The sequence below is a fragment of the Semicossyphus pulcher genome, unplaced genomic scaffold (genome assembly GCF_022749685.1).
Source record: "Semicossyphus pulcher isolate SPU_LCO1_2020_fin unplaced genomic scaffold, fSemPul1.0.p SCAF_19, whole genome shotgun sequence".
Taxonomy (NCBI): Eukaryota; Metazoa; Chordata; class Actinopteri; order Labriformes; family Labridae; genus Semicossyphus; species Semicossyphus pulcher.
The window spans coordinates 18,584,015-18,611,639 of record NW_027211692.1 but is presented as its reverse complement, the minus strand read 5'-3'; the positions used below and the strand labels follow the sequence as shown (position 1 = coordinate 18,611,639).

At 42.5% G+C, this 27,625-nt stretch overlaps 1 protein-coding gene across 5 annotated transcripts in view; it reads right to left on the bottom strand.

Annotated features, from left to right (window-relative positions):
- Nucleotides 1-2,943: 2,943 nt before the first annotated feature.
- The window catches only part of LOC138596793 (arf-GAP with Rho-GAP domain, ANK repeat and PH domain-containing protein 1), a 47,062-nt gene continuing 22,380 nt past the window's right edge, over nucleotides 2,944-27,625 (bottom strand). Inside the window, exons 12-34 of one of the 5 annotated variants that reach the window (XM_069668153.1) lie at nucleotides 27,448-27,533; nucleotides 27,133-27,315; nucleotides 18,736-18,910; nucleotides 18,210-18,344; nucleotides 17,927-18,062; nucleotides 17,677-17,779; nucleotides 16,475-16,667; nucleotides 16,236-16,281; nucleotides 15,954-16,117; nucleotides 13,974-14,186; nucleotides 13,629-13,734; nucleotides 13,392-13,539; nucleotides 13,010-13,093; nucleotides 12,675-12,752; nucleotides 12,425-12,542; nucleotides 10,931-11,044; nucleotides 10,693-10,838; nucleotides 10,520-10,602; nucleotides 9,307-9,366; nucleotides 7,280-7,343; nucleotides 6,834-6,998; nucleotides 5,239-5,276; nucleotides 2,944-3,880 (exon numbers count right to left, since the gene is read on the bottom strand). In XM_069668153.1, the coding sequence (XP_069524254.1) occupies nucleotides 5,256-5,276; nucleotides 6,834-6,998; nucleotides 7,280-7,343; nucleotides 9,307-9,366; nucleotides 10,520-10,602; nucleotides 10,693-10,838; nucleotides 10,931-11,044; nucleotides 12,425-12,542; nucleotides 12,675-12,752; nucleotides 13,010-13,093; nucleotides 13,392-13,539; nucleotides 13,629-13,734; nucleotides 13,974-14,186; nucleotides 15,954-16,117; nucleotides 16,236-16,281; nucleotides 16,475-16,667; nucleotides 17,677-17,779; nucleotides 17,927-18,062; nucleotides 18,210-18,344; nucleotides 18,736-18,910; nucleotides 27,133-27,315; nucleotides 27,448-27,533 (2,621 nt within the window). In that variant the 3' untranslated portion in view covers nucleotides 2,944-3,880; nucleotides 5,239-5,255. Of the gene's footprint in view, nucleotides 3,881-5,238; nucleotides 6,999-7,279; nucleotides 7,344-9,306; nucleotides 9,367-10,519; nucleotides 10,839-10,930; nucleotides 11,045-12,424; nucleotides 12,543-12,674; nucleotides 12,753-13,009; nucleotides 13,094-13,391; nucleotides 13,540-13,628; nucleotides 13,735-13,973; nucleotides 14,187-15,953; nucleotides 16,118-16,235; nucleotides 16,282-16,474; nucleotides 16,668-17,676; nucleotides 17,780-17,926; nucleotides 18,063-18,209; nucleotides 18,345-18,735; nucleotides 18,911-27,132; nucleotides 27,316-27,447; nucleotides 27,534-27,625 lie in introns of all 5 variants that reach the window. The other 4 variants (XM_069668154.1, XR_011308586.1, XM_069668152.1 and 1 more) reach the window with 4 other exon arrangements.

Sequence of the window (27,625 nt, the reverse complement as noted above, 5' to 3'; positions counted from 1 at the left end):
AACTAAAAGCCCCCTGTTGTAAATATGGAGGGGTACATGTCCCCTGTACAGCCTGGGAAATCTACATTTATGCTTTTTATAAATAAACCACTATCTAATGAAACAAGTCCTCCACTGTAACAAAGATTTGCACCCTGATTCAATGAATGCAACAGAAGTGCAGACCCCTCAAGTTCACACCTAAATACTGTTTTAAAAAGGAACACATTACACTGCCGAGTTTTCAAACACAAAGACTGTATCTGATGCTCTACAGTCCAGTTTGAATTCTAATCTTTAGTGAAATAAGAAAAATATTTAAAACTTTAAAATGTATTACAATGCCTTAGTATAGAACAGGAATAAATCCTCATTAATGTCCAGTCCTTGTGAACAGTCCTGCATTGACTAAGTCATGTAAAAAAAGGTCGTTTTTTCCCCACCTGGTAAGATTCCAAACCCCAGTAATAAAATGCTATAGAATTTATCTGACTCTGTAAATAATCATTAAATATGTATGTGAAGGGTTTTCCGCATTCTTTATGACACCCTTGCAGAGAGTGACAGGGGCGGAATAGGTTGGTGTATCTCGAGTGTAGATAAAAGGTGACGATCAGGTCTTTATGGTGAACTAAATCAGGTGAAGTGTACCTCTGAGCAAACAACAACAGCAGTCTGTCATTACGCTCTCAAACCCACACAGGCTTTTTGTTGTTGTCTCGGTTCAGGAGGTACAGAAGCGTCCTCGTCTGCTGATGCGCCGCAGCATGCACAGAAAGCCAATTTAAGTGTCACTCACTCACGCTGCTCTCGCTGCCGTGTGCTCCGAGTGGAAATGAAGGAAATTGGCTCTCACAGGTGGATGTCCAGATTTCTGCGGGAGGCGGGTGGGTGGGTGGCTGTGTCTGTCCTTCCTATTGTGTTCTGTTTCAGGAGCTGTGACACACCGAGCTCCAGGAGAATTTACATTTTGTTTTTGTGAGCCGGCAGGTTGGCCGGCAGTTCCTGGCGGTCGGCCCGCTCTGCCCACCTGTAGGTCCGCCCCTGAAGCTCCTCTCCCTCCGTCTTAACTTTATCTTCCTCTTCCATTCGTGGCCTTTCTCTGAACCGCACTCGCTCATCTCCATCCTTCTGCTTTATGGAACTGCTTCTGTGACCTATGTCGTAAAGGCCATATTAGCACGTGCGTGTAGGTTCTTCCCCGATGGGTCTCCTGTGCGTGTGTGTGGGAATCTTATTGTGGAGGCCTCCTGTGTGAGTCCCTCGCGGGGCTCTCCTGTGTGTGTCTCGAGGTACAGAGTGACCCCGATGTGTCAAATCTGCTTAGAAGAATGAACAGAGAGCTGGTGGACCACTATGACTCATACACACACACACAGAGGAAATCTCCGCAGGGCTCTCCCTATGATCACTGTACCCCACCCACACACACACTCCTGACATTTTTCCTCGAAGCACGTCTATAGGCTTCCACATCATGGCTGTAGCATGACATTGTCAGGAAACCCACAGGCCCCCAAAACTTACTGTCTCTATACATTTGTATTTACTGTACACATATGTAGTGTATGCGTTAGCCAAGCTAAGTCACCCTGTAGGGCAGGTTAGTGTTGTGCAAGTGTGTTTGTACATTAACATAAACCGAGGAAGAACAAGTGGATTACCATGCGGACAAAGCAGAGCTGGAGGGCAGCAACCTTTTGGAAAATCACTTCTTTTTCAGAGAGTAACAGGAGTTGTGTGACTTCATATGTATGTTCACAAAGAGACAACACACACATCTAGCGGAGTGTGTTTATTAGAGTTTCAGAGATGAAAAATCAGTAAAAGACAGAAAAACAAAAAAGAGGCTGCATATAAAAAGGGTTCACTGCCCCCTGTTGGCTCTTTATACTTTATTGTTTACCAATATGAAATCATAGATGTATGTAAGGGGGTAATCTTTGAGTAATGCAGGTGTGAAAAGTAAATTTAAAATACCTGTATTTGAAACATCTCAATTTCCTAAAAAAGAATACAAACAAAAGTCTGAAAACAAATCTGTGGGGCAAGACTTAAAAAAACTAAAGAACCCTTAAGAGTGCAGTATATTCCATGATAAAAGCGCACAATTGGAAATCTGCCTAGAATAACCGTGTCTCTTAGGAGGCTACCAGGACGCCTCTGCATGCTGCATGATGGGAGGCATAGTCGGCAGAACTGCTGCACTGAGCTTCCCCAGCCGCTGCTTTATGGCTGTCCGCAGAACTCCTGCTTTGAATATGTTTGCCAGAAGACACATAAGAGACCCCAAAACAAGGATTATGATGCTTCTGCTTATAGATCTGACATGGGTTCATATCTACACAATTATTTTGTTTCGAATGTGCTTCCTGATGATCAGTGTCTTGAGAAATCTTGTTACATCCTCCGTAAGTCAGTGGTGGAAACAATAAAACGAGAATAAAAAGCACTTGGAGGAAATAAAAACTGTCCAGAGTGTAATTATGATCCTACACAGAGTCTTCTCTCCGCTCCTGCTGAGGTCGGGGCTGGAGGGCAGCTAATAACACACACACACACACTCGTACACACACTGCATGTACACATTATTCACAAAAACTTGTTTAACTAAAGTAACATTAAGCTGAAAATAAGGATGTCTCAGCAGCAGAGGTGGAGCTACATCGTAGCAGCTAGCGTCCTCTGCTGTCTGAATAAATAAGGAAACTTTACAACATGTAACACCTCGAGGTGGCACGTCGGCAACACGGTTGTGAGGATGGGCAGATCAATGCAGCACGCAAGGCAGCTGTTGACAGGTTTTTACAGTTCATATAGATTGTTTCACGGCTTCAAGGAACTTTTGTGAACTTTTGTGGGTTTTGATGAACAAAATACAACAATGAACTGCGGGCGGACAGGGGTCAGGCTGGGGCAAAAATATATATTTTTAAATATGTGATAATGGTTTGAAATGTGACCTATTTATGTATTAGGTTTATTTCATTCAGAAAGAGGGACAATAGTAACTTATTTTATCACATATTAGAACAAATGTGGCCCTCAACTGTGACTTCTTTCCTTCTAAAGAAAAATTATTCTGCACATACCTCCCCTTCCTTCACTCCCCTATAGAGACAATATCACAATAAGACTTTTCATACAATTATCCATTCACTAACAAACAAACACACATACTGGCGCACATATGCAGACAAATTAAAACAAGGAACACATAGAAGGAAAGAAAGAGGTTTTGCAGAGTTCTGGTCAATGTCCTGCAGAGTAACAAGGATCCGTCACTTCTCAGTTTCTCTCGTTCGTCCTGTTCTTGGTCCGTGTGAAAAAATCTGGGCAAAATCAGGTCGCAGTCTTCTACGACATCAGCTTCTTCCAAGAGAAATTCGGCAGGATTATCCAGAGAAACAGTATGCAAAGTGTGCTAAAAAGAATGACATTATAATAACTGCAAAACTTCTATTAAAAAACATCACTCAGCACTAAACACTCGTGCCTAGAATAAGAAGTCTTGAAACAAATACATTAAAGAAATAAACGTTTCTCTCAGCATGTCCTTCATGCCTGTGTCCCATGATGCAATGCAGTGATTGAGTCAAATGCCACTGACTGATGATCTGTACTTTCTGAGCACCATGCCAGTCAGGAAATGTTCAGCGTGATTCCATCAAACCGTTGAGTTCTGTACATAAAGTCAAGTTAAATTCTTCTGTGCAGGGAAACCAGAGGAGGTTATATATTACATGTGATCCTGCTGTCTGTTTGCTGCTGGTCCAGTTCATGTTCAGAGGATCAGACAGCTGTGAGGCCCTGATCCATATACAGTAAGAGTGTCTGCCATTCTGGTCCTGACAGTCGCAGAATGATGATGTCACTGGAATGTTGAGGTCGCCCGTCAGCCCTTAAAAGAGACAAGAAATGAAATTAAACTTCTTATTAATTCATATTTGTATGTTTTTTTAAATCCATATCAGCAGACTTAAATATGCAGCTTTCATGCCTAAAACTTGAAGCCAGTTCCACAGCAAATAACCGGAGAGGTCAAGCTAAAAATTTCACCCAGACTATGAGTGTCTGGGAGCCATGGCAACCAGATATGAGACGGCTGAGAAGAAATGGATTCAATAAGCAGGGGTCAGGACAGCAAATAAATGCAGATACACAACCTGACAGACGAATCAACAAAACTCGTCAAACTGAGAGATGGAGTTTTATCTCTCACACAAACTTTCTGCTGCGTCAATCTGAAGTGGAACAATCTGTCGTACAATCTTTGCAATAAATTTTTTTAATTTATCCATTATTATTTGTCTGTATATATTTAAAAATATGTCTGTTAATTCACTATCTATCGCCGAATGAGGTAACACAATGGTGATTGAGCCTATGGCCCGTTGAGGAAAGCCTTTACATTTTCATTATATAGTATTGTTATGGACTGGCTGTCTGTGGCGACATTTGCAGAATCACAAGAATCACAAGTGGCGCCCAGTTAGTGACGCGTTTTCCATCAGTCAGCAGTGGTTGGTCTGTGAGAGAGGCTAGGCGGAGCTAAGCGGCTGCTTTTCTGGTCTCTGCAAGTGTTACGAGTAAACAGTAATCTACTATGGCTGAACAAACAAAGAAAAGATGGATGACTACAGATATGACTTCAAAAAATAAAAATCCAATAAAATCCAAAGAAAAAGAAACAAATTTGACGCTCAGATGAAGGCAAACAGTCTAAAAAGGTATGCGACCGTCAGCGAGGAAAATCAAGAGTTACAACCGGAGCCAACCGTGGACGTCTGGATCTGGGACGTATGCGTCCATAGTTGCCTTTTATCGCCATAAGGTGCCGCCAAAGAGAACGAAACTGAGAACTTTGAGATAAGTACTTTAAAGTTTAAACGATAGATTAATTACCAAAAATGGTAGTTTTTCTGATGATCGACTTATTCCCTTCAGATTTTAGCAAAATATCCTGTTCACACTGTCACTCATGAAGAGCTACGATACAATGCACATGACTGATAGCATGAGAACTTCTGTTCTATAAAGAAATAAGCTTCCAATATACTGACTTAATTTTGTCACTAATCATTATAATAATGTCATCATTATTATGATTTTAGAGAGGCAGTTTTTGGATGAAATATACTAATATCACCAGTATATTACTCTTACACTGCTGATATACAAAAACAGTTAAATTTGAAACAGCAAATCTAGAACGTGTTTGTTATTCACCTTGAAAACTAGAATGTGAAATCATCTTACCTTTGTTTTTGCGACCATTACCGAACATCTCTAAAGAGCTGAAAGATAAACAACAGAGGGGGTTATGGCAGGGAGGGAGATGTACACATGGAGAGGGTGTGGGATGAGTAAAAATAGAGGGAGGTGAAGACAGTGATGGTCTGAAGACGGGGGGATGTAGGGAGAAAGACATAAGAGGAGTGTGAAGAAAACTTGTTTGAGTATGAGAGAAAAAGGAAAGAGATGTAGTAAACATCGGGACATTAAGATTCTACAGTCGTAGCAAACATCATTGGATTCACCTTGAGATAAAAACTGGAGTTATACACCATCCTCCCTCTCATGCACACATAAATCTCAGACACACTAACACACATGGTCAGCATCCAACATCTTTCTCCTCCACCCTCACATACAAAAACGTCCTGCAAAAGAACCAAGCTTCTGCTGCTGCCCCGTCACCAAAGCAATCACACCTCCTCTCTCTACCACTAAAATTGCTCCAATCGATACACTTAAAAGACGAGGATCAATGGAAAATTATCTGGAAGGCAACAACGGGCTTCGTGTTAGCGCCAACGAAAGTAACGTCAGGCTGAGTTGAATTCTTATGTGCTGCTGGAGTGTGCAGCAAAGTAATGAGAGGCATGTGATGGCTGAAACAGTAGGAGGAGACAAGTGCATCATCAGGTTGTGGACATTTGGTCCCATTTGGGCAGAGTGAGTATTTTGCATGGCTGACAACAGACACTGATGCTGCTGAACAGGTCTGGTTTAATGTCAGTGCACTTGAAATATCATCCAGAAAAACCAACGGTGATGTTTGTCAAATTCTTGCTAACTACACAAGTGTGTGAGCCGATAAGGCAGCAGTGCTGTGAAACGCAGTGTTAACCAAAGTTTGCCTACAGGCATGAGTTCACTTCAGATGTGTTAGACTTTGTTTATGCTGCCTCCTCAGTGTTTTACAGCGAGATTTGGCAGAGCCTAGCCAGAATATCTCTTCTTCTAATTCAGTTTTGTTGGTGCTCGGTCCAAACCTCCTACAAAATGAAGATGCAGCTGTCTCCTCCTCTTCGATCGTCTGGATTCTTAAACATCTTTAGACCAAGACATAAATTAGTTATTTCTTCTCTTGTGCTGGAATCCGGGCTCATGAAAACACACTCCAGCTTCCAGTGAAGAGCCTCTATTTTTGGTCAAGACCCCTCAGTTTAAGAACCCAGATCCTGTCATGATAATCAAATCGAAGATGAATCATGGAACAGAGATGATTGATTCTGCTCAGGTGCAACCCTCAGCCCCTCTCCTCTATTTGTGGGGAGTAAATTCTAAAAGAAAAGGAGCAATGAACGTGCGTGTTTTGACACGTTTTTCATGCACAATCGTACATCTCAAATATTTAAACTAAGTAGAATTCTGAATGAGAGTTCTGTGCTACAAATATAAAGTACATATTGCACAACCAGTGCAAATTTGTTCTCCTCTTCAGGGAGGATTAAGGTTGAGGGTCTGGACCACCTGAACAGCATGAATGTCTCTGATTAGCCAGGAGCGTTCAATTGAGCTTCCTGGTTTGTCTGAGATTAGTCCCAGTGATTGGTAGGTTCACTCACAGCAAGCGGGTCTTGGCTGAAAGCTGCTACGCTGTTCCGCATCTCATTCTCACTGCCACGCAGCGGAATCAGTGACACGTTACCATGACGCGTGTCCGTCGGCGCAACCGCCCGGCTCGCTCGTGTCTGCTTGAGTCCGTCCTGAGGCCACACGTCTCCGTCGTACTTTAATGAGGAGTGGGTATGGACAGGGGGAGAGATGGAGAGAGGTAGCAGGGAGAGATTTTATAAAAGTGCAATACTGTAGGCAGGTTTAGGGAAAGATTTTAAAGCATGTATGGTTAAAGGTTGTTGATCACTGGAAACATGCAGCAAAATATCAAGATTCATCATTTTGAACACTTTCAAATAACAGTTACTGCAAGTTTGTGAATCATTTGTTAGAGCCTGTCAACTGCTGCTTTTTATGTGTGTGTGTGTGTGCGTGAGAGGCAGTGAGATCACACCTGGATGCTGAGAAAAGTAGCATACCACTCCCTCATCTCTGACTGCGTGTCACAGCAGAGATACCTGCAAACAAAAAGAGGGTGACAAAGTGAGGCAGACAGCGTGATAAAAATCAGGAGTTGGTGTGTGCGCGCGCGTGTGAATACAGTGTGTGCGTGTTTGTGGACTTGAGAGATAAGACGCAGAGGCTTTCTGAGACTGTATGAAGTACCAGAAGAAGCACACATCCTCTCTTATGACGCCCGCTGGTAGCGCTACAAGCGTAAACACAGAGTCTGATTCCTTATTTAAACTCCTACAAAGAGACACACTGATTAGCACCTGCAGCGTTCAAGCGTGTGCGCCTGTGTCCAGGGAAAGGTTATGTGTCTCTGTAATGTCTGTGTGTGCATATTTTATGCCACTCAGGTTGCTGTCACGTAGCCCTGTGAGCCATCAGCCACGTGTGGTGCTGAATAAATAGGTTTGATTTATACAATTATTGTATAACAGCACTTAGACTGCAACAGTTATTCCAGTTCTCTCCACTGAGATGCAACAAAACTCAGAGAGCTAAACAGAGTACAGTACAGTGTACACAACAGACATAAATTTAGCTACAGCCAAGAGATTTGGCACACATGCTAACACACCTCACACACAAACACACACACACAGCTCCTCCTTTCCCCAGTTTACATCATTAAGGCCAACAGAGCTCATTAGTGCTTGTTGGGATACCACAGGACAGGACAGTGACTCTATTCTAGCGTGCAAACCTACAGCTCAGTATTCTGTAATGTTCTACAACACATTTACTTTTTATGCAATTAACTGGGTCGCTAATCTCGAACATTATCAGCTGCGGAGGAGAAAATGGTGCTCATTAATCACTGCAGATTTTCATAAAGACATTGAAAGAAATTAACATAATATTCTGGAGATGTAACAGCGTCTGCGTGAGCTTAAGGACCGTGAGTGAGAGCGTGTGCTGATAAAAAATGTGCTACAAAGGAGGGAAAATGAACAAGTGTTAATAAGTTGAAGCAGTAACAGGATGAAACTGAGAGACATTTAGTGCAGGTGGGTAAGATTGGAAGAGAAAGGTTCAGTCAGTTCTTATCTCTCACCACTCTTTTCCTTTTAATGCTTCATTTCTTGCTTAGTCTACATTTCCTCCCCTTCAACATGACATTTTGCCTCTCTACTCTCCTTTGCATGCCTTTCTTTATCTTTCTTCCACATCCCTCCCCTCTCTCCGTTTCTCCCTCTCAGGTGTGTTTTTTTTGTTTGCTGTGAGCGATACGGCGATGGAGCGTAACCGCGAGACGATGCTGCCTACAGCGTGACGGAAACAGCGCTCCCATTACGACGGCGCTGATGTCTACTGCTGCTGACAGCGTAGAGCCCGCCGCAACATGAACACACGGACACACACAGAGCATGCACATGGATGTACACACATATGCAACTAATGTACACACACACATATACAGAAGGGTGTTTATGTGAAGAGACCCCCGGTTAGAACAGAGGCATGGTTACAGGTGTACTCATGTGTGTTTCCCTCCTGGGTGGAGACGACCTTTCATATGCCTCCTCTTCCAAACTCACACGCAGGGATCTGACCCGTTTTCTCTGCCTACAGAGAAACAGCCAGCTATTTCTAACATTGGTCATGTTTACATGAGCATTAAGAATGTGATTACGCTGCCACTAAGGGAAAATAAGACAGCCTTAACAGCAGACGTGTAAGGAGGACTGAATACCTGTGCAGAGAGGGCTTTAGTTGTAGGATTAGGATGGGAATGTAGACAACAATGGTGCCTGACTGTATGTAACTATAAGGCTCATATCAACGCATCAACACTGTCTTGGGTTGGGGTGAAACACAGATAATTGAAAAGCTTGGAATAAACTGTGTCTGCTTGTCAAAACTGACAAAATGAGCAGGACAGGCCCGAGCTGTGGGCGCTCTGCTCTGACAGGTATGTATTATATATAAAAGGTCTACATGCTGCACGTGTCGCACTGGACAGCTACTCACCACTGCTGCTTCTCTGGCTTCTCTGGCTTCTTACTCTCATACACCACTGTGAGCCCCCAACTGGAAGCACAGAAACAGACAGAAAGATTCATTTTACAGCAGCACAGATCTGAATGTGTAAACACTCGTGTCATTCTTAGGCTCAGTGTGCCCCCTAGTGGTAAAGCTGTTCTCAAGTCTCCATGAGCGAATTAAGATAAAGCAAATAATTCAATCTAAAATTGGAAAATGAATTATTGAAGACAATTATTCATTATTCCTTAAGATTATTATGCTGAGGAGCATCTGGGGTTACAGAATTTTCTCGTCTATGAACATTTTAAAACGATTCATTTTAAAGTCAGCTCAGGGCACTAACACATTTGGGTCAAATACACAACAGTTGAATGAAAATGTGCAAGTACATTAAATATACATCAAGTTTTCTAAAAGTTCTGAAAATATTGTCTTTAAAAATGTTCTTCAGAGCCTTTCTGTCATTTGATTCATTATTTTTTCTGTGCTTGATTAATGCATGTGTCAGCAGAGGTTTTATTTTGTACATACACAGACAAACTAGTCAAACAGCTAAAGGCTTCAGATTGCACAGAGGCTAATTATCTCATTTTAAATTAATGATGTTGCATTTTGCTTAGTGGTGTATTAATACTCCCTCATAGCAGTGGTACGGAGGTGCAAAGTTGTTGCACTCTTGCATACAAAAGCCATAGTGTGGTCTACACTTAGCATCCGCTGTCAAATAATAAGGGGGGCACTTGGCCCTTGAAAAAAGCCACTGTCAGTCAAAGCTGGTGTTCTCTGTAATTTATAGTAGCAACAATATTTGAAATTGGCCCCATAGCTAGGCGCTAGGAGAAAAGAGAATGTTGTACAAACAGCTCGTGGTTTCGCCCATCCTACATTCCTACAACACCCAGCGTGCATTGCGCCCCTCCGTCTGAAAGGAACGGCCCAGTGAGAGACGCTGGAGTGAAATACTACTGTTTTCCAGTCAAGGACATTGATTGCTGCAGACAATGGCCCAGAGCGGTATAGGATCTGAAATTCACTGAGAATATATCCGTGGATGGTCTAAAAAATCTTCAGATCTGCGGTCTACATTTCAAACCTGACGGTTTTGAACGAGACAGGACATCGAAGGCGGTCGTCCTAGTTTGAGGAAGCCTTTCCATCTGTGGGTATGACATGAGGTGACATCAATGCAGGAGCTCACCATGTGGGAGGACGTAGTTTCTTCTTCATACCCAGGTAGACCTTTAGGTTTTTCACCGGCCATTCACGCTCTGCACGGTTACTCTGACAGACAGAAGGAAAGAAATACAGTGAATGAGTCTCAAAAGGAAGAGAAAAGGGGGAATTTGTACAGATTAACTCTGTGAATCTTACTCTTATTTCCTTGTACATTCTGAGAGAGTTCGAATTGAGGATAAAATATCGGTCGTGGAAACTTCCAGAGGACAGTCCCAATCCCAAGATGCTTCGCTCCTCTCTGAATTTCATATTCCCATGTTTGGATGCGTCCATTTTACTGGCTGAAGAGTAGAATGAGAGATTATTAAGAATAAAGTGATGTTGAAGACCTTTAATTCAGCGATCTTTTTGTTGTTATTCTGTCTGTGTTTACCCAGGTAGACGACCATCATATCCATGGCGAGGTGCTTCTTGATGAGCAGATGGGAGTCTGTGCCAAAGGAGTGAAGGATGGGTAAGACTCGCTCCTGATAGTGCAGAGGACGCTCTGAGGGAAGAACAGTGACACACAACACAGTGATATAAACAATGTGAGAGACATTCTCAGACAAGACGGCTGAGCTCTTGACACCATGATTGACACTTTATATTTAAGAGCTATGAAATAACTTATTGTGTTTCTATTCGAGCAAACAATTGACACTTTATGTCCCTGCAATTTGTGATTTCCCTCCTACCTACCAAACTCAAAAATAGCTTTTGTTTTTGCAAATCTTAAACAAGTGACTGGCAGAATTCCCTCCAGCACTCATCCTCTTTCTAATTCTCCCCTTCTTTCCTCGGTATCATTCCTCCGTCTCCTCCTCCTACCAGCAGGAAGAGTTTTCTGGGCAGTGATGGGAAATCTGCCAGATGAGTTGAGCGTTTTTGGCATATGATAAGCCACCTACAGGCTTCCCGGTAGGGAACCAGATGGCCCACATACCAGGCTCAAAACAAACCACGATGCACCGTCAGATTGCTGAGAATGATCTCTTTGCCTGTGGAGATTGTGTGTCACTTTGGGTAGGTCAGGCTACAGGATGAGTGGAGAGCTACATAAGCTTTGAGCCATTGCTTTTGTTTCGCTTTTGGCCTGGTCATCTCTCCTGTTAATTTTACATGCGAGCTCATATTGCTTTCGAAATAAAGAGTTGTACTCTGAGGAGAAAATGCAAGATTTAAAGGGCCATATATTTTAAATATATATCCACATATGTTGCATGGGTTTCACATTTTTGAGTGTTTATTGTTCACAGTGAAAAAGTGAAAACTGCATAACTCCGTGTTTTTCCAGAATCTTATGTTTAAAAAGGTCGCCTCTGAAATGGGCTGTTCAGAACAGCTGCAGGTTTCTACATAGAACCTTGCTTTTGCTGAAACCGACCAATCGTCATCCACCTCAGGCTGCCTTCTTGCACAAGCTTGTAGTCAAGATTTTCGCTTACCATTCCAATACCTCCTGGCGATTAACATAAATATAAGGCCGAATAACCGATCCTAGAGCAGCCATGTTTTCTACAACTTTGGAGTGACAGTGCAGTGCGGCCGCTCTCCCACAGGGGATCGCACATGTAGGGGAGGGGCTACGCGGTCACTCCAAATACTGTCAGCCAATCGTGGCTGAGGTCAGACCTTTGAATGGCAAAACAGCTTGTTTGTTTCAGGAAGGAGAGGCTCAGAAAAATTATGAATTTAAAATATGTATACAATTTTTAAAACGAAACAAACTTAGAATACACACTTAGAACCCTTTAAGACAATGATTGAAGGATATAACAGAAAAATTAAGACATGTTTATAATAAAAAACAATCTGCATCAACAATATGATCGGTAAGGTAGTGTCAACTATGTCGCATCTCCCTGAGTCTTTCCATCCTTCTCACCCATTTCCTCTTTGTCGCTGACCTCCCAGCAGCTCCAGTACTCTTTGTCTTTAACCGGGATATTACGCCTGTCCAAAACTTCACAGCTCAGCTCTGCTGCTGTCATTGACCCGGGGATCTGAAACAGGAAGTCACACAGTTTTTTTCAAAAAAAGGGGCGAAAGTGTGGCTGCATCGCAGAATGAAACTGGGTGCAAAAAAATTTAAAACGTAAAGTAATATTGTGTCAATGTGGTGAAGTCCAGATCACCTTGACATGTTGCTCTGCTGTGTCCTTCTTCTCCTCCAGGTACACTGTACAGATAAAGTGCCCTCCAGGTTCAGTACTCTGAAGTCCGTCGCATACAAACAAACAAAAATTACACACTGTGCTTCATATTGGAAATGCATTCATATGTATTAAACTGATGAAATTAACAATGATTTTAAATGCTGAACACTGTCATGTCACGCTAATGCATAAGTTGAAACACTGAACAAACATGATTATCTACTAAGACCAATGTTATCTAAACATTCTTTATCTTAAGTAAATCAGATTGCTTGAGTGATTTGAGTGTGTGTGTGTGTTTGTGTGCGACTCACAGGAAACTTCGTGTTGAGTTTCTCTCGCACTTGGATGATAACAGTAATCTCCTCTAGCTGCTTCTTTAGCTGCTGCTCATCCACCTGCACACAATGAATCAATCCTCAACATGCATAATGCTTTAATTACCCATCATGCCGATCTTTAGATTCCTGGCAGAAATACCCAGCGGCATTTAAACCTCATTATTCGCTCCTTGTTGCTGCTGAACCAGCAGGGACGAGAGATTTATAATTGATGTTGTTTGAGTTAATGCCGCTATTATGACACTGCATTTTAATCTCATCAACACAAAATAGTGTGGTGACAATAAGGCTTTCTGTGCGAGTGGTTTTCTTTCATGATAAGTCACTCAACAACGCAGTGAGCAGTGAGTCTGACCTCAAAGATAAGCGTGTAGTGCTGTATGAGGTCCTCTATGGCGCGGCCGGCAGTGAAGTCCTTCCCGTCGGCCTGGAACAGTGTGGGACCGAATACTATGGCCAAGTTATGGAGGTTCATCTGGTTCAGCTCAGAGAAGCGCTGCACGCTGCAGGAATGACACACATGGGCATGAACAGACATGACGCAGACTTACAAGAAGATTTCAATGCGTGATGATGTGTGTTTGTGTCTCACCAATAGAGGTGGTTGATAAGGGCTTGTAGTGTGGCCTTGTTGACACGAGGAAGTTTCTTTAACAGCAGCTGGTACTGGGAGATCTTCATACTTTCATCATGAATCCCTGGAGAAGGAGATAGAGAGAGAGGAAGGAAAATTGTGAATACAGAGAAAGAAGGGACAGAGAGGCAGACAGTGACAAATCCAGCATCTCCAAACCTCATAAAATAAATATAAATGTCGGGGGACCGCGAGGTGTAAGTGGAAAAATGTGTTTTACGTTGTGATGTGGATGAACTGACCTGTCCTAAAATCACAGTTTGACTGCACTTAAGAGAACAAGGACATTGTGGTGAGTCTTACCGGCAGCACTGAGCCAGGCTTTGCCGTCCTCTGACGTGAACAGTCCCTCCTCCAACTCCCTGAAGAAGCGTTTGAGCGTATTGGAGACGTCGTCCACCTGGTGCTCTCCTTCCCTCAGACGGACGCTGCGAGCATCCTGACGGAATTTCTCGCACAGAGCGGCTACGCGGGAGTTCACGCCGCTCTTACGATAGATCCCCTCTGATGTCAAGCCTTGATAGAAACATATAATGTTACAAACAGAGGCAATGTGGGAGGAAATGCATTACTGAGATGGGGTTTTAAAATGACCTTTGATGTACATTATTGCAACATGAAAGGTTATAGGGACATAATATGTGGATTTACAATTTTGGGTGACAAATTCTATAATTATGTTCTTATAGATATAGAAAGAAATAGATATGTAAGTAGGGCTGGGTTAAAAAAAAAAAAAGATTTTTCCGATTCGAATCCATTCTCATGTCAATGACCCAATATTGACTAATAAATCCAGAGATTAATCTTTAAAAATATGTGTAGAAACCAATGACTGTATATATGGTAGAAATGTGTCTGATCACTTCCTGAGCGCACCTGAACGCATCACAGTGCATCCCCCCCGAAACATGGCAGTAAGGGAGAAATGCTCGGACTTGCTTACTGCACCTACTACTGAGACTTCAGTGATTGCCGACGGACTCTTTTTATCGCGTGTGCGCTGATGTTTACGTCGCTCTCTTTTAGCGTCAGCTTAGCCGCGAGTGTATTTGCGGCATGTTGTTATACGGTATGCCTTTCCCCACATCTCTTAGTCTTGTGTGGTTTTTATTCTTCGCGCTATGAGATCTCGTGGCCAAATCTCGCACAAGTTGAAGCCCAGTTTATTTAATGAAAACCATGAGCCAGATGTACAGACTAAAAATCTGAAACTGGAAAAAGCTGTCTAATGACTGCTGTGTGTCTGTCATGTTAAATGAAAAGTACATGATGTAACTAACTGATATTGTAACTGAAATACCCCTAACAAAAATCGATATTGAATTCGATCGGAAAGCGAATCGAATCGGGAACTTGTGAGTTGGAATCAAATTGAGAAATCCTTATCGATACCCAGCCCTATATGTCAGTGTTAAGCACATGAAAAACTGCTGAAATGACTCATTGCAAATGATGTCCACTAGAGGGCTTCTGCTCATTAAAAAAGTCATTTGTAGGGACAAGAAACTCCAGGTCAATGCCCTGCAGTGCCTCATATGACTCCAGACTTTAGAAGTCCAGAAGACATTCCTATAGTATTAGTATCACAACATAAAGAATGATTACATCAGTTGTTGTGTCATGGTAAATGACCACTAACAGTACATTAAGGCAAACAGAAGGGCAGTTCCGCCCTGGTTTCCCAGAACGCTGACAAGATAGATTAACATTCCTGACAGGAAATGGAGAAAACAACATAATAAGGCCTCCCACAAACAGAGAGACATGCACACTTCTGCACTGATGGAAACACAAGTGCATACAGAAAACACAGGGAAATGTAGGAGGGTGAGGAGGAAAAGATCAGAGTGAAGGAGACAACGACTCAGAGTGAAAGAAGTCAGGTCAGCTGTCGGAGGTGGGAGGATGAGGAACGGGGGATAAAGAAAAGAAAACAAAAGAGAGGGAAAGAAAAGCAGCAAGGAGGTGGAACAGAGTTGTTTTGTTGTCTTGCAGTCTGCTGGTCTCTGGCAGAGCCAGGAATCCTGCCATTAAAGTCACACAAGGACACACACACAAACGCAGAAAGTGCCAAGTGTGCACACACACAGCTACAGCAAGAAAGCAAATGTAGCGTTTGTAGACACCTGGGATGTAAATGCGGGCGTATATGAGTGGCAGAGATAAGGAGAATGGCTTTAAGCATGTTTGTGTGTGTAAATCCACAGTGTGTGTGTGTGTGATGAAGGAAATGCTCTGTAAATGCATTGGTGTCGCTGTTGGTGTACATCGCTCTCTCACCGCACTGTGTGATGTAGCCGATGCAGCTGTGTACTATGACAGGGATGTCTGTCTCTGTCAGCTGCTGCTGGCTCAGTGTGTCTCCTCCACTCCCCGCGGCCGCCTGGATGGCTGTGCACCAGCCGGCAAAGTCCAACTTCCTCTCCCCCTCGATGTACAGAGTTCTAAATAAAGAAGGATGGAGACAGAGAAGGGACGGGGTTAAAGGGACGATAACATTCAACAAGTGAAGAAGAGACGGAGGAAGAGATTATAGATAAGAAATATCATCTCCCCTCTCACCTGCCTCTCTCCACCAGCACCAGCACCTCATTGTCTTGTTGAATCGCTGTAAAACACAAAAACAGAGTGAGATCCATTGTATGTCTGGGCTTCAAACTCATACGTCTATATCTGGTTTGTTTCCAAATGACTGTCAACCATTAATGTGAGCACTACCACTCTGTCACAATGTGTGTACAGATGAGCGTGTGACTCTTTGACTTTGTATCCATGCGTTTGTGTTTATGTGTCCCACTCACAGAGTTCATTCAGCTTGCGGAGGTGGATCTCCTCTCCCTGGTTGTCTGCCAGGTAGGCGTGAAGCGTGGAGCCCACCAAAGCGAACCAGCCGACCTTGGATGTTTGTAGGTTCAAGCCGTCTTTACACTTTAGGCGCCCGATCCGCTCGAAGCCCAACCTCAGCAAAGGCTCTGCAGTGGCTGGAATGAAGCTCTACAAATAAAAGGAGGACATTGTGGCTTTGTAATTTATATGTTATTGTTTTTCTGCTCTTCTGTTGAGGATTTAACCAAATATTGTTTGTTACTTGAGCCCTGTGAAACAAATACAAATTCAGTTGTTAGAAGAAAAGTTAAAGGGGGAAGCTCATTTCAAGCTTGATATCTGTAGAGTAGCTTAGCATAATTTCCACTTTTAAAAAAAACCTCACATTTTTCTCACACTGGTGCTCTGTGCAGGCCCTCATACAGCCTCTGCCTGAAAAGACTCAGCTCTGTCTCTTTAAGAAACCCCGCCCCTTACAAGCCTACCTTCTTCTGATTGGCCAGCTCTCTGAAGCCTGCTGAGGCTGCACTATGTGACGTCACAAATTGCAGCTTGTAGAAAAAACTGTGTGAAACCTGGCGTTCACAGAGCGGCTGAGAAGCCTGGGGATTACTCCAACATACTTTTACCTACAGATTTGAAACTTCACTGACGTTTAGTCTGGACATCCAACATTGTAAAATTACATATATAAAATGTGAAACAGCATTATACCCCCACTTTAAAGCTTCTGTATAATAAGTCAACGACGAGGGGAATTTACTTCCATCATCGTCCAAACTGAAGGTGCTGCATGAATTTGAGCGTATTTCTGACACATCCAATTGTTTCACAGAAAGATACAGAATTTTGAGAACACACACGTCAAGCATAAACTGGCTTTCAACAGTTGTGAGCAGAAGATCAAAGTAACTGTTTATTTTACACAATCATGCAGCTGCCAGCTATCTTAACTGCTAGTTACACAGGAAACAAGTCAGCATTAGCCAGCACTGTCTGACCACTGAGCAGCATTTCCTGCCTCATCATAGCCGGAACTGCAAACCGTCCACTTATCAGAGCTGTCCTATTTAACATAACATTTATTGTGTCAAATCTTCTTTGTAAAAATAAGGATCCTCTGGAGGAGAAAGTGGAATAATTTGTCTTGTATGCTTGTATAATATTTGGCTGTTACCTTGGCAATAGACTTGACCCATTCCTTGTGGCTGTCTGGGTCATCGGTGCCAAACAGATAGAGACGCTCCGACTCGGAGTACAGTTCAAATGTGTGGTCATACCTGAGGGTTAGAGAGAGAGAGGTCAGGAGGAGGTGAGGCAGACGGCGATGTAAAAAACAGCTCTGTTCAAGAGTCCAGATGCATTTGCAAGTGTTGGCGGAATAAATCAGGTTGTGTGTGTGTGTGTGTGTGTGTGTGTGTGTGTACCCATGTTTCTCAGGGGCATCAACAGCCAAACAAACGATCTCTGAAGCCTTCAGGGCTCCGTTAGGGTTCGAGTTCTTGTCACTCTCGTAGTAGCTGAAAGTGCCGTCATTAAGTGTGCACCAGCGACGACTGAACTCTACAGAAAGGGACAAATAAAGATTTAACAAGCATAAGAATGCAAATGGCAACAACGTGACTTTGGTACTAAAATTGCTTTACAAATACACAATCCATTCATTGTTGGTGCTCTTTGTGTATGTAAGAGTGCAGGTCATGTGGCTACCTTCTCTGGACTTGCGCTCTGTGATGGCCCGAGCCATAGATGCAGTCTTGAACAGGAAGCCATTGTGAGAAACGCAAGGTTGTGGTAAGTAATGTAGCGCCTCCATGTCTCCGCCCACCTCTGACCGTGGCAGCTCTGCAGGAGAAAAACAACCAAAGTAAAATCATCTTCTTTGTACCTATGATATGGACTGTCTACTGTTGAGAGTCTATTTGAAATAGTTCATCTGGCAAAGTTAAGGGGAAATAGTGAACACCCAAAACACTCCTCAGTATGGCAGGAATGTGTGTGTGGTTATGTAACATTTAGAAATATCATTACTGCTGGAAAATAAATGTCACTGATGCACATTCAAGACACACTTAGAAATATGTCTTCAACTGCCCACACAATTGCTGACACAAAGCTTAAGTGTGTCTTCTTTATGTAAAGTTTACATGATGCAGCCCTGATAACAATCTAGATCTGTCACACACCACTGCCCATCCCAGTAAGCGTATGCCTGCTGCACATAGTTTGACCGTACCTGTGTTGAGATTGTGGCTAATTAACTCAGCCTGTAGAAGTTGTGAGTGTGCGTTGGCCAGGGAGAGAGGGGAGGGCCAACTTGCCATACCAGTCGAACAATTTACATCTGCACCGCAGAAAATCAGGCTCAACGTCTCCAGGACATCACTGCACTGCACATTTATACAAAGAGCCTGGGGAGTAGGAGAGAGGAAAGTAGATACATGAGTAAATTGTTATGTACAACTACATTGATGTGTTAAGCAACTTTCAGTGTACAGAAAGCTGAAACTTAATTTGGGGTGTGCTGACCCAATGATCTCAGCATGTGTATATCGAATACGTTTTGTGGGGACTGATGCAATAGCAGTTGTAATACTATTGTATTTAGATTAAACCCTGGGCTGGGATCAATTAGAGAAGTAGTTTGTGCAAGGGAGGAATGGGGAGACACTGACTCAGAGAAAGACAGAGATTAAAATGAGTGGGAATGATACTAAACTGATAATAAACCTGATGACTTTTGTACTATGGTCCTGCAGCTGCTGACCTGGCTTTAACCGTGTCATGTGATCCTCTGTCAGCTTTGCTTAGAAGGAAACAGCCGAGGTCAAACTCGGTGCGCCGGTGCAGGCAGGCTTTAAAAGCTGATCCAGACCTACCAACAGCGTAATGAGCTTTCTGATGCCAATGCCCGTCAACACGGCTCAGCGTTATGAATAAATGCAATGTCCTCTCTGTTATTGTAGAAAAACAAATACTGTCAATAAAAAAAAGACTATAGCAATTATTTTTGGATTTACGGGACCTGTGGAGGTTATTATGATGATAAAACTAGCAACAGAGTTTCCTCAAGCGTGTGCCAGTGGTTGAGCCGCCTAAAATCCACTGTATGCACATTTAATAAGAAAGCAACCTGGAGCCATTTTAAAGTGATTAAACTGTAAGACCCAATGAAATTTTGCTTCATTTCAGAGGCACACTGGAGAATTAACACTAAACTTAGAGCAACTGGCCTGAGAAACTTTTGCTACTTTGTAGGGCTACACAAACACTTCCAGAAAAATCATTTAGATTATTTTCATGATTGAAGTGTTAAATCAGAATCAGAAATACTTTATTTATCCCCAGGGGGAAATTCGGGCCTTTAAGAAAAATGTCAAATATGTGTAGTATCTAAACAATAAAATAAGAAAAAAAATGTACTTGTTTTTCCCCTCTATTTTACTGAATCTAGACATAATCAATATATCCATTACATTCAAGCAGACTGGTTACAGTTTTTGAATGTGCAAGAAGCCATATGAACAAAAGTGAGGATGGAAATACATGTAGGTCTGGTGGTAAAGGAAAACGCAAACATATCTTTGTAAACAGAAACTGAAACACTATCATCAGTTGAATGCTAATGAAGAAAATCTAACCACACAACAGACAGGAAACCATTGTTTCCGTTTCTAGAAGTGGATTATATCTTCATTTGGAGATAATTTAGTTTTAAACCCAACCAAGAGATTTAAATACCTCACAACAATCTCAATGATGAAACTACAGTGTTGTCTTTAAACCTTAACTGAAAGCCATGAAGTAACATTTTGGCCACATACTGTCAATCCAAATCTAAAGAAAGAGGAAGAAGGAGGAGGAGGAGGAGGAGGAGGAGGAAAGATGTTATGACTGAGAAAAGGAGGATGGAGTGTTTTTACAGCTGAGGAACGCAATTCAGACTCATGCAATCACACACACACACACACACACACACACACACACACACACAAGTCTGTCTTCTGTTAAAACCAATAAGCTCTTCTGGATCTGACTGAGAAATTCCACAGCACGCTGTCACACATACAGACAGAGCCCCTCCTCTATTTAAGCACTGCTGAGCCTATACGCACACACATACACACACAAACAAAGCAATTAACAAAGATTAAAATTGCACAAGAGACCCTGACAAAAACACACACACAAACACATGCACAAAAGACATAGAGACAAACTGCCTTTCTCTTTCTCAGACAACAGTGAAGACATCTCATTAAAAAGCACATGCACATGGTGGACACTCAGATATAATACACATTATGTGCGTTACAGTATACAGGTGAAAAAGCCATCGTACTCGGAAAGCTGAGGTTTTGTGCCAAAACAAACTAAACATGTAGAAAAATTCACAAGATGCGCAAATGATCATTTTTATAGCGAGGCAAATTAAACTGTCACACCAGTGGAAAGACGATGGTAAATGGACTGCACTTTTAAAGCGCTTTTCTAGTCTTCCAACCACTCAGATTGCTTTACCACTACATGTCACATTCACCCATTCACACACACACTCACACACTGATGGCAGAGGCTAATACTAACTACATCCATACAACAAAGGCCCAAGGACACTCCGGCGTGTAGACTGTAAAAGTCAAGAATCGAACCACCAACCTTCTGATTGGGAGATGACAGACTCTACCACTGGGCCACATACGCCCAAAAATCTCCAAAATATCTCTTTAAAAATATGTCCAAGGAGCATATTTTGGTTTTCTGCTCACTAAAGTTTTTAATTTTTATTAATGTATTAACAATTGTCTTTTTGGTCAGATCTAAACTTTAAGTAACGTCAGATATCAACATCAAATCAAACTAAAACAGCTGATAAATAGTGTCCTGCTTTGGCTATCTCAGTGAACCCTTATTTTCCTCTGAATACAGCTGATCACATTATATTGTAGCCCAAAGGAAAGTGTTTCCCTTTAAACCTTTGTAGTAGGAGTACAAAAAGGGTTAAAGGGGGATACAAGTCCAACTAGAGTAAAAACGCAGAGGTAAGAGAGTTCAAAAGACTTCAGATTAAAAGAGTCTGAATACCTACAACATGAAAGAACAGTCGGAAAAGTACACTACACTGCCAGGATGTTGGCACACGGTCTTGGAAAAGTGGATCAATGGGAAACCATGTGTGAGACAGAGAGTATCTTCACCTTCTTCTGCTTGGATTCGGCACAGCACTGGGAAACAACTTACTGCATGTCTCCTGCATTTGTCGACAAACTTTTTTATCGTTTCTTTTGCTTCTGTTTGTCATTGAAGTCACTTTCCATTAAACTGTTTTTCCATCGACCTGCTGTGCTCATATTTTTTACTGTGCTTTTCTAGAACGATTCAAGTGAGACAGATTTAATGCAGCCTGGAATTTGGGAAAACTATACACAAAGGTACACTGCTAATAAAATACATGGTTTTAGCCTGATCTGTGCGATTGCAGCTAGCAGAGAAAATGAGTGCCAATTTGCTGGCTCCTATTTTATCCACTTTAACAATCACACTGTCCTAACCATATAGTTTAGCTTACTGGCTGATGCTACAAGCCTGAAAAGTCAATATTTAAGATAACACCCTGCAGTCTAACTTTAACCACCATGCTAGAAGCAAAGCAAATCACAATATACCACAATCACAAGACAGATCAGAAACAGTTCCTCGCTGCAAACAGGTTCAGATAAACCTGAACGCTGCTTTTGTGTGTTACAGTAAAAACCAACCCTGACCGAGAAGTGAACCAATCAGGAGAGAGCGCAATCAGGAAACAGAGTGTTTGAGGACCTCACGCCCTCCAACATCTGCTGCCTATGAAAGAGTCATGTAATAACACATACACAGAGAGTGAGAGGGTGAGAGGGGAATTCAAGAATCTTTCCCAATGTTCCCCAGAGAAGAAGAGGGAGAGACAGAGAGATTGTATCTGGGTGTGTCTAAAATCACAGCTCTCCATCTGGCCTCTGCTGTTACACGGGGCAGAATTGGAGGAAAAGAAAGAGATGAGAGGCGCAGAAGAAAGAAAAATATTGTGAAAGGAGGATGAAAGCATTTCAGTGAGGCCAATTAATCACGGACTGATTGTACTTGGCTACAAACTCATTATACACTCAGGCCACCTATGTACAGGCACACAGACCCAAACACAGGCAGCCAAGTCTGCTTTGTCCATTTTAGCAAAAAACAAAGGTCCAAGGAAGGACACACCCTATTTTATATATGTGTGCATGTTCGCCCATATATCAAATCCAGATGAGAAAGAGCAGTTATCCACATATGTTCCATCATTACCTCACCAGAGAGGGTACACGGAGAGCGAGGGAGATGGAGGTGAAAATCCAGACACATGAAGACGTTGAGGAGCATGAATGTGACATAAAGGGAAAAAGAGAGACGGCTAAAGAGCCTTGGGAAATAAACAAGAAACCAGATCCCATCTTTATGTAGGACTGAAAAAGAATTATGACCTAAAATCCGACAGTGCGAAAGAGGAGTTGGAAACGGGACAAGAAGAGGAGGAACAGCAGAGACTGGACAAAAAGAAAGAAGTGTGTGAGAGAGAGATGGAGCTTTTCTTATATGGACGCCACTTTCCAAAACTATAAAAGCACAAAAACAGGCCCATAAAGAGTTTTTACTACAGCCTCTGCGTTATGTCAGTGTGCTATAATAAGCAGCAATAGCATGCAGTCAACACAGACACTAACACAAGCTCAATAAGACTTGGATTAGTTGTGGTCCAGTTGGGAAGATAGTAACTTGTCGTGACGTGTAATCTAACCTAGAATCATAACAGTGAGCTGGTTATACAATCAAAGATGTAGGATAACAAGAGTTTATTTAGGATGTCCCGGCCAGAAAATGTGCCGTGTCATTTAACTTAAGTGCCATATTTTTCTCCCTCGGCTGGTTGGCTTTGCTTTCTCACACACAAACAAAGGGAGCAACAAAAAAAACAAAGCATGACTAGCATTCTGACACGTCAATCAAAAGACTCTGAGACAAAAAAGGTGCAAGTATCAGTGATATATAATAACACACCTTGGAAGAAGTCGAACACAGTTCATGTGATCGAAAAAAGATATTTTTATTTAGCGCTTTAACCACTCAAGGCGCTTTAACACCACATGTCACACTCACCCTTTCACCCACACATTCACACACTGACCAAGTGCCATGCAAGGTCACCAAACAGTAAATCATTCACACTCCACAAACTACGCCTCCAGGAGAAATTCGGGGTGCAGTGTCTTGCCCAAGGACACTTCTCCATGTAGACTGGAGGAGCTGGTGACAAGACTCTACCTCTGAGGCAGACATGTTTAATTTTTATAAGTTTCCATTAAATCCTGAACTCTATGTTGTTGCGAGAGAATATGAAACCCTAATAAAAGACTGCTGAACGCATCAATAGCCGTCTACCTAGTGAAAAAGAGGGAAGAAAGAGAGCAAAAGGCAAAGAGAGAGGGGGAACAAAGAAGGAAGGGGATAGAGTGAGAGAGACAATGATGTCCATTGACAGAGGTGAGCCTATCGTCTCATCTACTGACTACACAGAGACACATGGACACACACACACACATACAAGCACAGACAGACAGAGCAGCACAGCCCAAAATGCAAAAGAGGGCTCGCAAACATGCCTCCACACACATAAATATGCATGTTAATGTATCTCAGCCCACTTCAGTGACAGGCATACGCACAATAACTCTAATGTGCTCACTATAGAGCGTCAGCACAGCACAGCTTATAGACTGTGGGAGGGCAAAACACTGGCCCACAAACAGTCAAATGTAGGTGACTGCACTGAGATCACATACTGTGAGAGAGCCAAAGTCCACTGACACACATTCCCACTGTGTACTCACCGAAATTAAAACACACAGTCACTCACATTCTTTAGAGAAATAATCAACAAAAACACACCTACACTCCCTTCCCTCTCCTACAGCTCACCAGCACACACAAACTCACCTGTAAGTTCAGTTCCTTTCAGTCACTCCTCAGTGTGATTGAAGCTGGCACAGACACACATTAAAAGTCGCAAAAGCAAAGAAACACCAAAGTTGTGAGGTTTTGTTCTGGTTGAAAGTTAAGGGAACACTAGCCACTTACAGACAAGAAAGAGAGCCAGGAGTGAAGAGATCAACTTTCTTCGGCAGTCCCGGCCAAACAATGAAGAGGAGAAGAGAGGGAGAGGCGGAGTTTCAGCACATTCCAGCTAAAGCAGTGAGTAGTGATGTCACATTGAGGGGAAAAAAAGGAAAAACAAAGAAGAGGGGAAGCAGAGAAGTGGGGGTAAAAAGCCAGGGCTGAATATTGTACTCACACAGTGCATTAACTTAGATTTCTCTCTTGCTTTCACACTCACACACACTGCTTTAAAGCCAAGGTTGTTCACCTACTTAGACTTCATAAAGGAAACACATAGCAGAGTCTATTAATTCTTAAGACACACCCAAGTGGAAACAGAGGCAATGCATAACCCAAAAATGTCAAGTATTTCATTAAGGTCAGAGAGGAACAGGTAGATCAGCTATCATCAAATGTCTGTTTAAAGATATAAGTAGATCCAGAGAGATCTCGATCTCAGGAGTAGCAACAGAAAAGAGAGATAACATCACGGAGGACTGAAGTGGCTGAAAAAAGACAGTTTCAAACCAATGTAGTGATGTGTGTGTGACAATAAGAAAACTTCACTTATCTGCTTCTGCACACCCCAAACACAGTGATTCACAAACATACACACACAGACACACACAGAGACAAGGTTGAACGCATGAGGGAGGAAAAATAGTACTCACAGTCAGGTGCCTAATGTGACTCACTCACACACTCAGTATGTCTGTGAGCAGTCCACATTGTTCGCAGTAAGTGGGTTAAGCGGCTAATGAGTGACCAAACGGGGAACCCAGCGACATTTACCGCACACAGTGCGGGCACAATGCAAAGCAAAGGCACAACATGTAAAACCCAAGACTCTGGTTCCCATATGTCCTACTTCTGACTGCCAAACTTAATCACATTAAGAGGGCACAGGTATAGGTATCCAGAGTTTCCACTGACAAGGACGCAAGGGCAGACACACTGGATTTCCATCCTGAGAGGGCTGATGTCTAAAGGTACAGTAATTCCTGAACTTCATTGTTATGTCTGCATTAACCACACTCCGGCTGTGACCCTAACTGTCCGTTATTAAGATTAATGCACTTGGCACACTGTGCATTATAAATGCCTAATTAGGAATTCAGCCAGTTTTTGCAATCAGGCACCTGGGTTTCACTTTAACTGAAGCAAGTTCAAATCAGTTCCTTGAACGCCCAACCATTTGGAGGCACTTTAAAATAACAATCATACAACAGTTAGTGGCAACCAAGTAATCTGATTGGAAAAGAGGCATTCCACAAGTGCCACTATAGAGTATAACGTCATTGGGACTTTTCACTATGGGTATCACTCCGCCTGAAAGGTAATCTGGATCTTAATTTAACGTTTCAGCAAAGGTTTTCTGCTTAGATTGAATCACACAGGCCACCAAAGCAACTTTCAACAGACTCTTATCTACTGGTTGCATGAAAACATACAGATATAGGTACATGCTGGGCTGCAGTAACATGTAGACACACAGAGTAGCAAGAGTGCAGGAAAGTGTTGTTCTTCCAGTTCCAGTTGCAGACCTAGTGGTGTTAAGCCAAATTAATTATTCATTGAAATGAAGAATAATAATCTGTTGTTGCTTATTATTGTTTTCTACTATGTGCTGCTTGAAGACCTGTTGTATAAAAGTTATATCACACTTGAGATCGTCAGCATGCTATAATTATCTTCAGCGCTCAGGTCGGCCTTGGGCTATGACCGAATCACAGCCGATACAACTGATATTTACTACAACGCACTTACTCTCGTGTGATATTGCTAAAATGTAGCTTGCCTGAATCCACCAGTTGAAAAAGAAGCAAAACTTTTCACTGGCCACTTCATTGCCACTGAAAGGAGGCAAGTGAGACAACACACTCAGTTCAGATGATTGAGGTGGGCGAGCTGAGTGTTTTTACATTTGATGAACAAAAGATTAAATGTAATATTTAGCTCTTAAAGTTGTATGTAAACCAAGAAACTTAATTTTGTTTTGTTTATTTTTAACTGTTTTCAATTAAAAAGCCTGTTGTTGTTGTTCTGTCTGGCAGTCATACTAGAGGTCAGTCCAGGAATGAATGGTCACCTCTCCATTCTTGGAATCTGAGTCATTATGGCCTGAGCGGTAGTGAGCGTGCAGATGTACAGCGTATGGTGTGTGTACATGCAAAATCCAGTCATAACTAAGCCTGTGACCCACAATGAGACATATGCAGACAGCATGTCTGAATGAAGACGAATGAATAAAGATACCATGATGCCTCGAGAAGACAACTGAGTCATGTTGGATTGCAAAACCAACAATCTCAATTCCTTTTAAGTCCTCCCAACATACCAAAGCCTTTCCCAACGTCTGTTGACTAACTCTAAAGGAATTCACAATGTACAGTGTGTAGATTGAAATCCAAACATGAGGGTAACACAGACAAAAGCAAACAATCAGTTGGTGATATTCACTTACATTGTTGAGCTCTCTCTGGTTTCCGTACAGAGGGTGGTACTTCCTGTATTTGCCCTGGCGGTACTTGTTGGTGATGAAGCGCCGTCTCTCGTCGCTGCAGCTAGACGGTGTCAAAGCTTCACTTGGGGGGATGTTAGCTGCCCAGAAACTGTTTACTCGCTCGTTGCCGAGCAATATGAACACCTGCAACACAGGTAGGGTATAGAAGAAGTAGTTCCACATTTAGATGGGTTGGAAGCATGTGTGTGAAGGCTCTACGAGTTGACAATTTTAGTATTATTATATCTAGAGTATGTGTGTTTTGTGTGTGTGTACCTGTATAAGCTCCTCTGTCCAGACTTTCCTGTCCATCTTCAGACTACGTACTTTGGAGATGCTTGGACCCAGACCTCTGTGCTCTCCTAAAACATGCCCACACACACACATACACACACACACACACACACCCACAAACACACACCCACAAACACACACACACACACACACAACACAA